This window comes from Garra rufa, chromosome 19 (genome assembly GCF_049309525.1).
Source record: "Garra rufa chromosome 19, GarRuf1.0, whole genome shotgun sequence".
Classification (NCBI taxonomy): Eukaryota; Metazoa; Chordata; class Actinopteri; order Cypriniformes; family Cyprinidae; genus Garra; species Garra rufa.
This window is the reverse complement of record NC_133379.1, coordinates 37,134,526-37,152,869: the sequence shown is the minus strand read 5'-3', so window position 1 is coordinate 37,152,869 and position 18,344 is coordinate 37,134,526. Positions and strand designations below refer to the sequence as shown.

Sequence of the window (18,344 nt, the reverse complement as noted above, 5' to 3'; positions counted from 1 at the left end):
CTCAGTGTGAAAAGATGGATCTCAAATTTATAGTCATTTTTGGAAAGGGTTCAAATAGACAAAAATGCTGAAAAACCAAAGAATTTGTGAGACCTAAAGGAAATTTTCTAAGAAACAGCAGGCAGTTTAACTGTTCAGGACAAACAAGGGACTCATGAACAAACATCACCAAACAAACAAAACAGCTGTAATCATTTAGGTGCATGTAAACTTTTGAACAGGGTCATTTTTATACATTCAATAATTATTTTCTCTTGTGGACTACATGTAAACATCTTTTATGTGAAATATCTTATATTAGCATTTTGAAAAAAAAAACATTTTTTGCATTTTGCAGATTATGCAAGGTGTATGTAAACTTTTGACATTCAAAGGCAACACAAACCCAGTTGTGGACATATATAGAGTTACAAACCAAGAACAAAACATTGTATCGTTCAATGCAAATTCCCATATTTTAATTATAAAACAAAGTGCTTTTCACCAGCAAAAAGTGCCACCATTGTGAGCAAGGGTTTAGTCCCCAACAACAAATCTAATCGCTAAAAGGCTTCTGGACTAGATGAGACCCTCAAGTGAGACTTGTGTTTGAACAGCGCAGCGATAGACGAATGTCTTTTGACGTTCACCACCTTGGTTGTCGTCGCAGGTCTTACGGGCAGGTTCACGGGCATCGCTGGACTCCCATTGATGCGTTTCTGAGATGCGCCCAGAAGTTCTAAGATATCCCGGTTTTCGTCTTTGCTCAGATACTGCCATGGCCGCTTCCCACTGCTATCTCTTATCCGCACATCAGCGTTGAACTTTTGCACGAGTAGCCGAATGAGTTTCTTGTGGCCGTGAATGGCCGCCAAGTGGAGCGGCGTGTAGCCGCACAAGCTCTTAGGGTTGACATCCAAAGTCATCCCAAGCTTTTCAACACCGTACCACAGCGTGTTCAAAACGCGATGGTCCCCATGCTTTGCGATCCAGTGGACAACAGTGAAGCCAGATATGAAGTCTCGCTTGGTCAAGAGATTCGGGTCATCTCGGAGCAGAGCGTAGATGTCGGTCCACGACCCTGACGCCGCTTTGACAAACCATTCGTGTTCTTTGGGATCTAGAGGGATGGACGAATGCTTGCTGCTGAAGGAGCCATCGTGCACCGACGTCGATAAGCTCCGTGTGGATCCAGCAGGAGACGAAAGATCTCGAGAACTTTGTCCTCGGCTAGAAGGCTGTGAGACTAAATTCCCCATGCTTAGAGTCGAGGACAATAGCTGGAGACGGTTGTGCCGTGCTGAGACGTTGTCCTCGGAAAACGGCTGATCTAGGTCTTCGCCAAGACTCCGACACAAGCGACTACGAAGGCGGGACGTCAAGCGGCGGACGATGGGTCCACGGTGCATCTCCGGCGAACTACTTCGTGTAGACGCATTCGAGTTGTCATCAACGAGGTGACCCGTCGAGTGGTGCATGGATGGGAGGTTGCGACTCGGTTGGTGCAGCTGCAACAGAAGCGTCGCTTCTTGAGAACGATGCAGGAAGACGCGTACATCGTCTGCGTCTTGTCCCTGATCGCTGTGCCAACCAGTGTCAGGTGAAATAGATAAAGCAGAGGGGATTGAGACGCTGTCTTGGCTTGATGATAGACTCGACGGACAATTGATTTGGACGTCGACGGACGAGCCAAGCATCTGAGGCTCATATTCGTCCTGCTCCCGAATGGGAAATCTATTAAACCCTCCATTTGGTCGTAGCAGACTCTCATTGCTTTGACTTAAACCAGCTTGGATGTACGTCTGTGGAGAAACAGGGCGGTCCAGCAGACAAGGCGAAGACTTGTATATGTGAGACTGTCCGAGGGGCGAGTGCGAAGGCCATTCGCCCTCTGAGTGTTTGTTGTGAACGTCTGATGTGCTCGCATTCAAACTTTTCCTTTCAATCGCCGGCGACACTGTAACCTCGTAATACGCACAATGCGCAGAGTTGACGAAGGACTGCTCGCAACCATCTGCTTCCCTTAATTGTCTCTGTTTGGCAACGTAAACACTGTTGTTTTCCAGTTCCCTGGTTGCCTTTAACTCCCATGGCTGTTCGAAGCTCTGGCCGCTCCCACTCGAGCGACTGTCGGTGTCAGATGGGGTTGGTTTCAAAGGGCAGGTGATGTTAACCTGTTCCTCACAGGAAGTAGAAATTGCAGGTTGTTCCCTTCCATGTGGTGAAGAAGTTCTGACAGCTTTCTCAAAACTTGGAGTCAAGTCGTTGTTGTTGTTATTGTTGGTGAGGATGCCAGCAACTGGCAAGATTTCAACCTGAGTGTTGATGGTCAAAGCCGCTTGTTTTTTCCCGCTCACCGCTTGTTTACATTCTAAAGTTAGTTCTTTCTGCCGCTCGGGCTCTCGGTTCTTCCCGACGTCTCCGAGCAGCACACGGTATTTTTTCTTCAGCACAACATGAGACACCCCCTCCTCCTGCCTCACGATCGCCACAGAGTTCACATACCTCTTGAATAACTCCCGGTTCTGCTCTTTCTCCTCGTCCTCCCGCAGAAACCGCCTGTAGTGCGCTAGTAAGTCCGCGTTTCGCACCTTGCCGCCGTTGCTGATGATGAAGCGCAGCACGGATTCCTGTGTGAACTCGGTGGCCATGCTGGCGTCGTGTGAATCTCTCTCGTGTTATCGAGCAATCAAACTGAAGGACCTGACAAGCGGTTTCGCCTGTTGAGATTGTAACTCCGCCCACGGGTTTCTCTCTCAGTTCCACCTGCATACCTGCGTGCTGAGCTTACCTGCGCGCACACACACACACATCTATGCATGCATGTATTGATATATAAAGTAATATATCTTTTAAAAGTATGATAAAATGTGCTGTATAAACTGAAATATGAGAACTTCATTGAATATGTTGTTTACTACGATAAATTTATTTATTATCTATATTTACAATTTTATTTAAAAATAACTGGTTTCTATTTGAATATATTGTAAAATTATTCGTGTAAAAAATAATTCATTATTGTAATATTATTCATGTGATGCAAAGCTGAATTTTCAGCATCATTACTCCAGTCTTCAGTGTCACATGATCCTTCAGAAATCATTCTAATATGCTGATTTGCTGCTCAGAAAAACATTTTTGATTATTATCAAGCATTGATTTTAAAATATAACATTTTTATACATTGTGGACTACATGTAAACATCTTTTCTGTGAAATATCTTATATTAGCATTTTGAATGATCCCTCTTATTTTTGGAAAAATACTTTTTTGCATTTAGCAGATTCTGCAAAGTGTGTGTAAACTTTTGACTTCAACTATTGACATTCAAAGGCAACACAAACCCAGTTGTGGACATATATAGAGTCACAAACCAAAGACAAAACATTGTACCATTCAATGCAAATTCTCAAATCTTAATTATAAAGCAAAGTGCTTTTCACCAGCAAAAAGTGCCACCATTGTGAGCAAGGGTTTAGTCCTCTGTACCGCTTAGCTGCGCGCACACACATCAAAGTATAAAAATATTGATATATAAATTAATATATCTATTAAAAGTCTGGTAAACTGCTAAAATGTGCTGTATAATCAGTGAAATATGAGAACTACATTGAATATGTTGTTTACTACCATAAATGTAGATTATTAATATTTAAAATTTAATTTAAAATAACTGGTTTCTATTTGAATATATTGTAAAATATAATTTATTACCGTGATGCAAAGCTGAATTTTCAGCATCATTACTCCAGTTTTCAGTGTCACATGGTCCTTCAGAAATCATTCTAATATGCTGACGTGCTGCTCAGAAAAACATTTTTGATTATTATCAAGCATTGATTTTAAAATATAACATTATAAAAGTCTTTACTGATAAATCAAACCAGTTTACTGTCTCCTTGCTGAAACAAAAGTATTAATAAAATTAATTAATTTAAATACTCACAGCGTCACAAGTATCAATGGCACCTTTAAGCATTTGGACGCTTGAGACGATGTGAAAATGTGTGAATTCCACTGCATTTGGATTACAACAAAATAAAACCAATAAAATGTTTTAACTGATGAAATATAAATACTGTTCAAATAATTAATAAAGAAGCTTTCCATTGATGTATGGTTTGTTAGGATAGGGCAATATTGAGCCGTGATATAATGATTTGAAAATCTTTGAGGGTGCAAAAAATTTAAATATTGAGAAAATCGCCTTTAAGGTTGTCCAAATTAAGTTCTTAGCAATGCATATTACTAATCAAAAAATATGTTTATATATTTATGGTAGAAATTTTGCTAAATATCTTCATGGAACATGATCTTTACTTAATATTCTAATAATTTTTGGCATAAAGGAAGATTAGATCATTTTGACCCATACAACGTATTGTTGGGTATTGCTACAAATATACCCATGCTACTTAAGACTGGTTTTGTGATCCAGGATCCAGGACTCATAGTAAAATCTGCATATGCATATTTTAATATATATTATATTTTTTTATAGCAACCATATATGTCAATTATATTTTTTTATGCACTGTTGTTCAAAAATTGATTTTTAATGTTTTTGAAATAATTTTGTGAAATATTATTTCAGTGCAAAATGTTTTCTATGTGAATATATTTTAAATAGTAATTTATTCCTTTGATGCAGTTCATGAGTCCCTTGTTTGTCCTGAACAATTAAACTGCCTGCTGTTCGTCTGAAAAACCCTTCAGGTCCCGCAAATTCTTTGGTTTTTCACAATTTTTGTTTATTTGAACCTTTTCCAACAATGACTGTACGATTTTGAGATCCATCTTTTCACACTGAGGACAACTGAGGTTCAAACACTCACTGATGCTTCAGAAGGAAAAACAATGCATTCACAAGGTTGCATTCTTTTTGAATTTAAAGATCAGGGTAAATGTAACTTCTTTTGTCTTCTGGGAAACATGTAAGTATCTTTGCCTCTTGCTTATGCCTCCTTATATAAAACACTGCAGTTTCAGTACTTCAACAAATTCCTATTTGAATAAATAGACGTATAATAAAACATTTTCCTACATTCCTTGTCCACTTATGTCACTGTAGGCTTTAGATATTGTATAACCTTTTCTTAGGCAACTCATCCATCACCATTACCCACACCACATAAATCCCATACAGAACAGAACGGATGACGCAGAAGTCTGACCTGTGTCACAATCATGACCCCTTAGTTTCTCTCTTTTGTTAATGAGTCCGCAGTAAAGATCTCAGATTTCAGTGTTAACAGGGATCCTCTGGCACAGTATTATTCCTCCACACACACACACACACACACACACACACACACACACAAACTCATAAAAACGACAAGACACAAGCAGCTCAGTAGAGATTTTCTTTTATTTAAGCGTTGGGAGGTTTCTCAGCAGCGGCCCGGACCGTCATCAGCACCTCAGAGCAGGAGAGAGAGCTTTCAGCAGGAAGGTTATGATCAGCAAAAGGAATGGTGACAGTCTAAAGCTTCTTCTGTTAGTTCAGAATCTTATTCTATTCATTATAACAGTTACATTACTAAGATTACTAAGAAGCGACAAACAGTTCATCTAACCAAGTCACGCCATGTGTGATCTAACACTAGCTCATCATTAATGCTCAGTATAAGAAAGTGATAGGGACATTATCACTCTTCAAATCCTCACACACACACACACACACACACACACACACACATCACAAGCAATCAGACTTGGCCGTGAATGAGAGTGCGCACTTGTACGAAACTAATATACATCTTCAAAATGCCACTCTTCAACCACGGCCTTAAAAAAAATCATAAAAAATTATAATAATAATAATATATATTTATTATTCGAAATATATATGTATGATCAAAATAATTATTTTATTAAAATACTAATGTAATTTAATAAAATGAAATTTTTTAAGAGCACTCAGAAGTGTTGAGGGCAAATAAAAAGTGAAAGAACAACAGTGAAAGATTGGCAAATACATATAAAATAGACAAACAGGAACGATATCAGCTTCCACAGATGGAGGAAAAATATTCCTACTTTTTTTTGCAAACATTTTTCCTTTATATATAGATTTTTTTATGCTTTCCAAAAAGCCTTTTATGTTTACAGTTATGAAATGGCATCATGCACAGAGTATGTTTTCATTTTTTTGTTAGTATTTTTGGCCTCTCTCTTGCTCTGAGGTGAACGGATGAACGCCGCCGCTGCGGTTGTGTGATTGTTTCGCCGTTTCCTCTAGGTTTCTCTGACCGGTTGGAGAGGCGGGCAGGGAGAAGAGCCGGCGTTCTGCTGTATCGCCGCTAAACCCTGCCCTCCTCCCGGCGTTTCGGCCGTGTACGTGGGCGCCCCCTCCTGGGGACTCTCCTCGTTGTACAGGCGCTTGATCCCATCAAAATACTCGTCCACCTCCATGTGCTCCACCTTCCGCTTGGCAGAGGACTTGCACGAGCGGGTGTGGGTGGTTTGGGGGTCAGAGGGCGCTGTCGGGGCAGGGGAGAAGTGCCAGACGGGCAGGACTCCCCTGTCCCGAGGCTCCGGCAGGGGATGGCAGATGTACACAGTGTTAGGAGGCAGGGAAGCCAAGTGTGTGGACAGGCAACGTGCAACCAGCTCTCGACAGCTGATCAGCTGAGAACTGTCGATCTGAAAGAAAATGATGATAGACACTATATAAATTGATCATAAGCGGCAGTAAAGACATTTAATCAAATTAATGCTCCTCTTTTGAACTTTTTTATTCATCAAGGCATCCTGAAACAAATGTATTGGTCTCCACAAAAACGTGTAATAATCAGAAATGTTTCTTGAGCAGCAAATCAGCATATTAGAATGATTTCTGAAGGATCATGTGACACTGAAGACTAGAGTAATGATGCTGAAAATTCAGCTTTGCATCACTGAAATATATTTCATTTTCAAAGATACTCCAATAGAAAGGTATTGTTTTAAATACTACTAATATATCACAATTTTACTGTTTTTAATGTATATTTAAACAAATAAATGGTTTGGTGTCACTGAAATACTATTATAGTTTTTATTATTTTTTTTATATTTTGATATATTCATATTGATTTACATTTAATTAATATTTATTTATTTTGAATCAGATATTTAGTTCGATCAGAAGTTTTAGTTTGTTTTTGTTATTAAACTAAATTAAAATGAACAAATAAAGGCAGCATTGGTGTCACTGAAATACTATTAGTTTTTATTTTTTCCATCTTTATTTTAGTTTTAATTTTAGTTTAAGTTTTAGTTTGAAGTTATTTTAATTTTACACTAAATTAAAATGAAATAAAGGCAGCTTTAGTGTCAATGAAATATTATTATAATTTTATTATTTTATGTACATTTTGATAAATTCATATATATTTATATTTTATTATTAATATTTATTTATTTTAAATCAGATTTTTAGTTTGATCAGAAGTTTTAGTTTTTTTTAGTAATTAAACAATTAAAATTAACAAATAAAGGCAGCTTTAGTCTCACTGAAATACTATTATAGTTTTTATTTTAATATTTCCCATTTTTATTTTCATTTTAGTTTTTTTAAGTCATTTTAGTTTTAAACTACATTAAATTGAACAAATAAAGCCAGCTTTAGTGTCATTTTTAATATTTTCCATTTTTCAATTTTAGCTTAAAATACTATTATAATTTTTACTTTTATTTGAATATTATCCATTTTTATGTCAATTGTAGTTAAAGTTTTAGTTTTTTTTTTTTTTTTTTAAGTTATTTTAGTTTTAAACTAAATGAAAATGAACAATAAATGAAGCTTTGGTTTGGTATTATGGTTTGATTTTTTTCCATTGGTTTTATTTTAATTTTAGTTAAATTTTAAGTTTTAGGTTATTTTAGTTTTAGGGATTTGTTTTGTTATTTTAGTTGTAAACCAAAGTAAATGCAGCATTCGTGTCACTAAAATACTGTTAGATTTTTACTATTTCTATTTTCTTTCTTAATTTTAGCTTAAGGTTTATTTTTTTTACTTGCAAAAATAAATTCAGCTTTGGTGTCACTGAAATACTATTATATTATATAGTTTTTATTTTTCAAAATGTTTTTATTTCACTTTTAGTTTTATTTATTTTTTAATTTATAGTTATTTTAGTTTCAAACTAAATTAAATGTTGCCTTAGCAACTAGTTTTTATATTTTATGTTACTTCCCTATAATTACCCTGTAACCGACCCATAACTTTTAAAAGGTTGCAAATATCACATGAAAAGACAGTAATGTTCAACAAATAGTCAGGAATATTTTATAAATGTTTATCTGTTGTTGACAGTGTTAGTAACTGAACCTGTATATTTAATGATGCAACAAACTGTAAACTTCAACTATGGGAATTTCTTTAAAAGTTATCAACATGGTGACAGTCATCACTGTCATGCAAGGGACTTTTAAACACAGTTATTTTTACTTTCACTTCGAGCTTGCAGCTGGTATTGATAACTGTGTTTGTTTTGCAGAAGTGACTAACCGGGCCTCTTCTGAGTTATGATAAGAGTTAAAGAGCCTACAGAAAACCAAACATCTGAGACGGATTATACACGCCAATGCAGCTCCAATGTATAGCCTGAGCTCAATTAAACATCACACATGAAAAGAGCCTCTGTAAGCAAAGAATAATAACTGGAGATAACTGGATCGTTACAAAACATGACTGACAATGATGTTGAGACCTAAATAAGTACATTCGGTGGACACTTTATGGATTTGTTTAATCAAAATGTTTGAATATGACCTGCTGATGTCCCTCTAAAATCTCTTAAAGGAGTTCACTTCCAGAACAAAAATGTACAGATAATGTACTCGCCCTCTTGTCATCCAAGATGTTCATATCTTTCTTTCTTCAGTCGTAAAGAAATTGTTTTTTGAGGAAAACATTTCAGGATTTCTCTCCATATAGTGGACTTGTATGGTGAGTTTGAACTTCCAAAATGCAGTTTCAAAAGGCTCTAAATCAGGGGTCCCCAACTAAGGCCGGGGGCCGAATGCGGCCCGCCCCCACATTTGGACGGCCCTCTGAACAATGCCAGAGATATATTTTGAAAATGTAATTTTAAATATGTTTTACTTATATCATGTCGGTATTTGATAATAAAGGTTGGCTTTCAACCTAAAATTACAGCACTCTGTGAACAGCCAGCTTGTGGCTTACCCTCCTTGTGAAGGGTGTCAATGATTGTCTTATGGACAACTGAAAGATCAGCAGTCTTCCCCACAATTGTTTTGCATAGTGAACCAGACTGAGAGACCATTTTGACGGCTCAGGAAACCTTTGCAGTTGTTTTGAGTTGATTGGCAAATTCACCATATTTTAATTTGTTGAGATAGCGAATTGGTGGGTTTTTGTTAAATGTGAGCCAAATCATCACAATTAAAAGAACCAAAGACTTAAACTACTTCACTCTGTGTGCATTAAATGTATTTAATAGACAAGTTTTACAATTTGAGTTGAATTACTGAAATAAATTAACTTTTCCATGACATTCTAATTTAATGAGAAGCACCTGTATATCTTTTGAAAAGAAATGATCATTTGTCTGTCTGGTGCATAAAAAAATAGTAAACTATTCTAGCATTAAAAGGTATAATAAATACAGGTAAAATCATAATAAAAAAATAATAATAGTAGTCAGTCCAGCGCATGGGATTTTCTTTTATAAACCGACCCGGCCCCCCATTAAAGAAAAGAAAATTATGTGGCCCGCTCAGAAAAAAGTTTGGGGACCCCTGCTCTAAATGATCCCAACCAAGGAAGAAGGGTCTTATCTATCGAAACGATCGGTTATTTTAAAAGAAAACCTCAAATGCTCATCTTTGTACTCTGTGTATTCCTTTCAAAACAGTTAGGGAATGTCGAAAAACTCCCATCTCATTTTTCCCTCCAACTTCAAAATCGTCCTACATCGCTGTTTCACCTTTTTTTGTAAAGAGCATTTGATCTTCTTTGCATGTTCACTTTGTAAACACTGCGTCGGTACTTTTGCAGCGATGTAGGCTGATTTTGCAGTTGGAGGAGAAACTGAGATGGGAGTTTCTTGACATACCCTTACTGTCTTGAACCGGAACGCACAGAGTTCACGCAGAGCTAGACAAGATGAGCATTTGAGGTTAAAAAGTATATAAATTGTCAATTTGTTTAGAAAATGACCAATCGTTTCGCTAGATAAGACCCTTCTTCCTCGCCTCGACTTCAAAACTGCATTTTGGACGTTTAAACTCACCATAGAAGTCCAAATTCTGAAATGTTTTCTTCAAAAAACATTTTCTTATCGACTGAAGAAAGAAAGACACTAACAGTGAATTTATCAGCAAATTATCTGTAAATTTTTGTACTGTTCCTTTAAGCTACATTGTTTAATTCTACAAACATTAACTAACTCATGTCCCAGATGAACACTGAAATCATTTCAAGACTAGTTCAGAGCCACGGAGCATCATCCGTTCTCACCTGTAGTCTATGCAGCAGGTCGACAGTGAGAGCAAGCCAATCAGGACAAAGTTTCTCCAGCTCCAGCGTGATGAGGCCGAGGGACAGCAGAGAGCCGCGCACCTGCAGCAGTGCATTGTGGGCCAGACAGTGGAAGAGCTGCTGGGTGAGCAGAGCCACGTGCTGTGATGGGTTCAGACCCGACAACGCCATGTTCAGCCGCCCGGACTTACAGCTCAGAACCATTGCATGGAACTACAGAGAGATGAATAAAAATCAACATTTTTGGATCTCAGCATTTAATCGGATGAATTGGCAGCCCTTCAGCACCCAGATGGAGTAGCAGGCTATTAACAGCAACCTCAATATGCCAGCAATGAGGATCCTTCCTCAACACCCACAAGAGAATTCATTTCTCTTACGAGTAGCAGCATCTAATTTTCACAGCCAAAGAGTATCTTTCTTCATCTGCACTATGTCTGTAAGACGTTTTCTATTTGACAGGAAATTATCAGCTTTTTAAGACTTCTTTTAATAATCTTGGAGATGTATGTGTGCTATTAGTCAGATCTCCATACTATTACACTAACTGTCAGAAAGCACTAGATATGTGAAAGCAGAGTTCATTGTCTGTACATAGAGCTCCAAAGTTTGTGTGTGTGTGTGAGAGAGAGAGGAAGTGCACTCACGATGTAAAGGAAGTCCAGTGCTGTGGCGGAGTGCAGGTCCCAGTTCAGCTTATCCAGAACAATCCTCTCCATCCGCAAGATCTCCGACGGAGAACAGCCACACTTGCTGCTGGACGCCAGCGCTCTCAGAGATGGGATACGCTGCAAAACATGGATTATATTTGGTTAGACATACAAGCATGTAGTATATACATACACACAGTATATACTCGCATAGGGTGATGTATACTATATAGCAAATTTCATTAGTTTAATTGCTTGTATCATCACAAATCATGAACTACACTACCAGTCAAAAATTTGTGAACGGAAATATTTTTTATGTTTTGTAAAGAAGTCTTTTCTGCTCACAAAGCATGCATTAATTTGATTCAAAAAAGAGGAAAAAACAGTAATATTTAAAAATATTTTTACCATTTCAACCATATTCTATTTCAATGCATTTAAAATGATTTTTAACATCATAACTCATCACATGATCCTTCAGAAATCATTTTAATATTGTGATTTGATTCATTTATCTGACATAGAAATCTTTTGTGACATTATAAATGTCTTTATCACTTTTGATCGATTTAAAGCATCTTTGCTAAATCAACATAGTAATATCTATTATTTCTTTACCAAAACACATATCTAAATAAAATAATACTCCAATACTGATCCTTGGATATTTCTATTCATCAAGGAATACTGAAAACAAAAATAAATGAACCGTTTAAATATTGATGATAATAATAATAAAAAAATGTATTATTGAGCAGCAAATCAGCATATTAGAATGATTTCTGAAGGATTATGTGACACTGAAAACTGGAGTAATGTTGCTGAAAATGTAGCTTTGATCACAGGAAAAAAATATTCAATATTAAAATATATTCAAATAGAAAACAGTTATTTTAAATAGTCATAATTTAAAAAAAAATACTTCTGTACTTTGGATCAAATAAATGCAGGCTTGGTAAACAGACGAGACTATTTTACAACTATCTGTTCAAAAATTGTTAGCATAATAGTTGCTTGATTTATTGCAAGTTACTTTAAAACAATGTGCACTGTGCAAAATGAAACACAATTTGGTTTGACTTGATTTTAAATAAACAGGCAGCAGGCAGCAACATCCACAAAATCGAATCTAATCTGACATCTAATAGTTAAATAACAGCAAAACTAAATCACAATAATTGCTACAACAATTTTAAGACAAATCACATGGTCAGCCCCAGTCAGAAATGACTTTAAACGGCTGCCAGGAAATAATCAGATTAAATATTAGTCCAAACTGTGGCGTTTTAAGTAGAAGCCAGTACAGAAATCTCAGTCGTTATATTTCTACATTTAATTTATCACTGTCTGTTGTTGCTTTGTCATTGTTTTGTCATTCTTTAGCCCAAGTAAAGACACTTTTTTACTAAAGGCACATCAAAGCGGGGCTGATTTTAGACTTGAGACGTCAGAGATGTTCCATCCAGGGTCACGGTTTCCCACAAGAGATTTTGACTTTTGCTACATAAGTAAAAAAGAAGCCAAAACATCCAGCCCAGCCATGACCCACGTTGACTATAAATCAGCTCTGCTGTTGTCTCTAAGAATAACAGACATGCATTGTTTACAAATGATCAGCATTAATACTTCATTCACCTCATCTTCCTCACTGGTCTTAGCAGCCAAGAAGAAACAAGAGATAGCGATGCAGCGCAGGTACTTTGGACGGGCCTGAAAATGAGACAGAGAGAGAGATTGATCAATAATGGTAATGCAATACTGCATCTCGTGCACTTTTATGCCACAACGGCAAATGGCAAATGTTTCTCACACATGCACATGCATTTCCTGGGTATTTCCTGTTCATTTAAATGCCAAACAAGAACTAATCAGATCTGCAATGACAGCCATGTATTCGCATCTAAAAATACATCACAGTGCAGTTTCACTTTCTCTCTCTCTCTCTCTAAAAACAAAAAACATTCTAGAATTGTCTTTGCAATCCTTCTGATGTGTTAGAAGAAAATGGCAGGGAGAATAAATGTTGTATAATGAAACAGCTCAGCTAAATAGTGACCTAACTTTCTGTAAAGCTTACTATTACATTTCAGCCAAAGTTCTATAATAGAACAAAATAATGTTCACTACGCACAAAATAAAATGAGGTCAAAATTATACCAAAATTATTATGTTAAATGTGTAAATTACAATGCATAACATGCACAAATCCAAATGCATAAAAATACATAACATGGACACATTTAAAAGCAATGCATAACATTTCAATGCATAACACAAATTTAAATGCAAAAATAATGCATAACATGCACAAACTTAAATTCATAACTTCAAATGCATAACATGCTCCAATTTTAATGCTTACATTTAAATGCATAAATGAATGCATAACATGCACAAACTTAAATGTATAAATTTAAACGCATAAAAATGCATTAATTTATGCATTTAAAAGTGTACATGTTACGCATTTAAATTTGTGCATGTTATGCATTTTAATTTGTGATTTTGTATGCATTTAAATTTTTGCATTTAAGTTTGTGCATATTATGCATTTAAACTGATGCATTTAAGTTTGTACATATTATGCATTTAAATTTGTGCATTTTGAATGCATTTAAAATTATGCATTTAAGTTTGTGCATGTTACGCATTCATTTATGCATTTAAAAAATTGAAATTGCATAAATGTAGACCCTTATAAATGTATGCATTTAGTGCTTTTTTTAACCAAAGCAACTTACAAATGATTATCATATGCAGTTTATAATGCAAAGGCTAAACTAGTACACAAGCTCGGACAGAAGTGAAATGTGGAAGAGAATGACAGAGTATTTTTTTAATTATTTTTAAAAATAGGAGCTATTATGTGAAGCACCCATCATGGGCTGCAATTAAGCCGGCCAACACACGGCTAAAACCTTTTATGGACAGCTGGATAATGGAAAACGTCATAAACCCACAATCATTGACTGGGGCAGAAGACCTTGACCGGTCAGACATTTTTGTTTCGTTGTTTTTTTTAAACATTACCTTTATGGCAGAGAGGAAGCGATCCAGGATGCCGATGGCCAGGCAGAGGGTCTCTGGATAGAGCTTCAGCTGGGAATGAACATCCCTCAACCACCGGACGGCCTCATCACGCTTTTCAGGGGAAATATCTGTATCCTGATTAATAAAAACGCATTGAATCAGATACACAACATACACATCTACATATGCATTAATCTGATCTGAAATGTCTCAAATCAAACTCCTTTTTATTGTCAACTCAAGTCGATTCAGATGCACAGATAATAATTTAGAATATTAATGCATTTTAACATTAATTACTACCCTAATATGTACACTTATTGCTGTTGTTCTTCCTTTTGTTAAAGCTAATGATGATGACAGTACATTGCAACATATTCATTCACATATTCACAATGGACTTCCACAGAAACTACCTTATTATATCTGCATAACTATCTGCCTCCCACAATGCAAACATTGCTGTTATACCAAACAAACCAGAGCTTTCAGCTGACAGACTCACCAGGTTGGTAGGTTTCTTTGGCACGTAAACCTTCCATAGTTTGGCTTCCCTAGAAACTGCCTTCTCTAAAAGAGATGACAGTTTCCGGCTTTCCAGGGGCAGGGTGAACTTCATCACGAACCCTGGAAAAGCCTACCTCCCCACTGGATACAGCTACCTGAGAGCAGAACACACAAAACATCTCAAAAATATATAACGTGTCTTAAATTACAAGGCAAGTCTGAGCTGTAGTGGGAATTTGTTTTATTATACAGTCTATTTTTCTTTACAGTTTTCCTTTTACTTAAATAAATGTAACTATGTTCATTAGTAGTATTTTGTCCAAACCGCTTTAATTTATATATATATATATATATATATATATAAATATTGTATTTATGAAATATTAAATATTAACATATTATATAAAACTTAACTTTTCATTATTTATATAAAAATACATATAATATAGTAATAAAATGTTAATATATTTTACATAACGTAACTTAAATATTTACATTATATTATATTTAAATATTTAATATATAATTATATGTATAAAATACAGATTTATAGAAATAACTATTATTGCAATATATGTTGATATATATAATATAAAATATTATAATATAAATATAAATTATATTATATATATGCTATAAAATTATATAAATGTTACATATTTATATAGACACATTACTGCAATATATGTTGTATATATATATATAATTTATCTTCTATAACAAAATAGTAATAAAATAATATATATTTTATATAACTTTTTAATATATTATATTTCAATGTTTTATATATAACTACATATAATAAATAAAATACATATATTATACATTATATAGTTGTTATATAAACAACTAATATTGTAATATGAAATTATATATAAATAAATTAAATAATTTATATATACATATATACACACTTTAATATATAAAATATTAATAAAATATTAAAATGTAATATATATATATATATATATATATATATATATATAACTAATATTTATTGCAATGTGTTTATATATTAATTTAATATATATAATTATATGCTACAATAAAATATTAATAAAATATTGTAAATATGTATTTTATATATATTTAATATTATATAAATTTAATAATCATAAACATACACACACTTATTTATTGTATATACATATATAATGCATTGACATTCTTACCGTTACTGGTTATGATTTAAACGATCATTGTATTCAATATTTTTTATTCAACAAATAAACTTCACATCAAAAACATTAAAGGATAAAAACACACATTTGAAGAATCGGCTCTGACCTGATGATGAGTTTACCTGTCATGTTCATTAAGCATATTAGGTGATTCAGCATCCTATTCATGCTATATAGGTGAAATTGGGTGTATAAAGGAATAACATCAATATTGTTTATTGTAAACAATGACATTAAACACGGCAAAATCCTTATTATCATCTCAATATGAAATGTTGACAGTGTGTTGACGCAGTTTACATTTGGTTCGTATTAGCTGACTAGCTACACAGCAACAGATCATCATACACGGAATCCCACACACCTAGCTCCACCAAGAAGACAAAATAGTACTTCGTGTGTATATTTATATCTATTGAACCAGGTTTAATGAGGTTAAATCGGTAAATCGGTCTTTTAAAGCTCGTAAATGGTTAGATTCGTACCTCCCCTGCAAGGTTGTGGGAAACGCAGATCATCCGGTCCATTAAACTGAGGTAAAATAAAGGAGCAGATCGGATTCCGTCATCTTTTTAAGCGTCCAGCTTCGCCTCCATGTTTGCCATGAAATTGGATGGGGTTTTAAAAAATTAAAAGGGATCCTTCCAAACTGATATTAAAAATAAAATGAACGGAATATAGACACGGACGTCTACTTCCGAGGAGGAGACTGAGAAGGGAAGAACCACCTTCCGCCGACCTCGTCACCGCACACAGACAAAAACACCGAGAACGTTTTCTTATAAATAAATAAATAAATAAATATACAAATAAAGATATATATTAAACTGTTAAACGCAACATTTAAATGTAGATATAGTCAGAGGTTTCATTTAGTGAATTTGGTAACTGTCATAATGGAACTACTTTCTCTGGCGAATGGATTTGCGAGCGTAACTAGTTCTGTAGTAGGGGGACTACTTTCATTCGCAATCCTTTTCAGTCTCAAGATGACACAAATACATAAAACATCGTACGAATGAGATATTAAAGGGTTGAAATATCTGAATGAATTTATTATCATACCTTTAACATATATGTTAAGATATTAAGCTTTAGGAAGAAAGCTTAAACATAAAATCCGATATTTTATTCAATTCTATGTGACTGATAGTCCTATATCTCTGACCTCAGGTATTCTCACCTCTCATACTTAATTTTAATATAACAAATGAATCAGACTCGCTACATACAAATGCTATAATATTAAGCTAAAAGGTTACATACTTATTGTTAAATAAATGTGACTCTGGAGCACAAATCATTCTTAAGTAGCACATTAGTATATTTGTAGCAATAACCAAAATTATAGACTTTTCTTTTAGGCCAAAAATCATTATGATATTAAGTAAAGATCATTTAATAAATGTTCTATCCTAAATACATCAAAACTTAATTTTTAATAGTAAAATGCATTACTAAGAACTTCATTTGGACAACTTTAAAGGCGATTTTCTCAATATTTTGATTTTTTTTTTTGCACTCTCTTAAACCATATATCAAAAGAAAGCTTATTCATTGTTTCAGATGATGTGTAAATCTGAATTTTAATAGAATGTAACCTTATAACTGGTTTTCTGGTCCAAGGTCACATGCATGGATTCTTTTACAATTTCACAAGTAAAAAGATACTGGAGTGATATCATAAGTATAGTGATTCTGTCATTATGGTATCTATAACCACTAAATTATATCCCATATTTAGCCGTCACTCTAAGGTATGCCTGTTTAAACGAACATTATGGTATTACCATAGTCCTGTTCAAAAAAAATATGGCACCATATCCAAATATGATGGACTTTTGTACTGTATTTTTAACCGGTTACTAGTTTTGCAAGTGTTCTTACTTATGCTTAGGTTTTTTTCAGACATAGTATTTCAGGTTTTCACCAACAGTATATTAAAACAGGTAAAAATACCATAGACAAGACCAAAATATTATGAAACTGTGGGGATTTGAGACAATAGACAACCACCCCTACAGAGCACCCAAATAACCGCCTAGCAACATGCTAAAAAGAGTCACATTTTCTTCTTAAATGTACTAAATGGACCATAAAAGCAATCTTAATGGGTATATTTGTAGCAATAGCCAGAAATATACACTGTATGGGTCAAAATTATAAATTTTTCTTACTGAGATCATTAGAATATTAAGTAAAGATCATGCTCCGTGAAGACATTTTGTACATTTCCTACCGTAAACATATAAACTTAATTTTTGATTAGTAATATGCATTGCTAAGAACTTCATTTGGACAACGTTAAAGGTGATTTTCTCAATATTTTGTTTTTTTTGCACCCTCAGATTTTGAAGTAGTTGCATCTTATCCAAATGTTGTCTTATCCTAACAAACCATACATCAATGTAAAGCTACTGTTTAAATCTCTCTTTTTTGGTTTTGTGGTGCAGGGTCATATATTAAACAAAAAAAAGAAAGTATAACAGAAAAACACA

The 18,344-nt window shown here is 34.6% G+C and overlaps 2 protein-coding genes across 2 annotated transcripts; both read right to left on the bottom strand.

The window, feature by feature from the left end:
* Positions 1–542: 542 nt before the first annotated feature.
* Positions 543–2,630, bottom strand: LOC141292088 (ankyrin repeat domain-containing protein SOWAHB-like). The gene has a single exon (XM_073824049.1). It carries the CDS (start codon positions 2,628–2,630, stop codon positions 543–545), a length of 2,088 nt encoding a protein of 695 aa, XP_073680150.1.
* A 2,703-nt stretch (positions 2,631–5,333) lies between these two features.
* On the bottom strand, positions 5,334–16,558 carry ccni (cyclin I). Its single transcript, XM_073824451.1, has 7 exons — positions 16,332–16,558; positions 14,664–14,820; positions 14,159–14,293; positions 12,764–12,838; positions 11,123–11,263; positions 10,455–10,688; positions 5,334–6,628 (listed from the first exon to the last, which is right to left on the bottom strand). Exons 2-7 carry the CDS (start codon positions 14,775–14,777, stop codon positions 6,221–6,223), a joined length of 1,107 nt encoding a protein of 368 aa, XP_073680552.1. The 5' UTR covers positions 14,778–14,820; positions 16,332–16,558; the 3' UTR covers positions 5,334–6,220.
* Between the last annotated feature and the right edge of the window lie 1,786 nt (positions 16,559–18,344).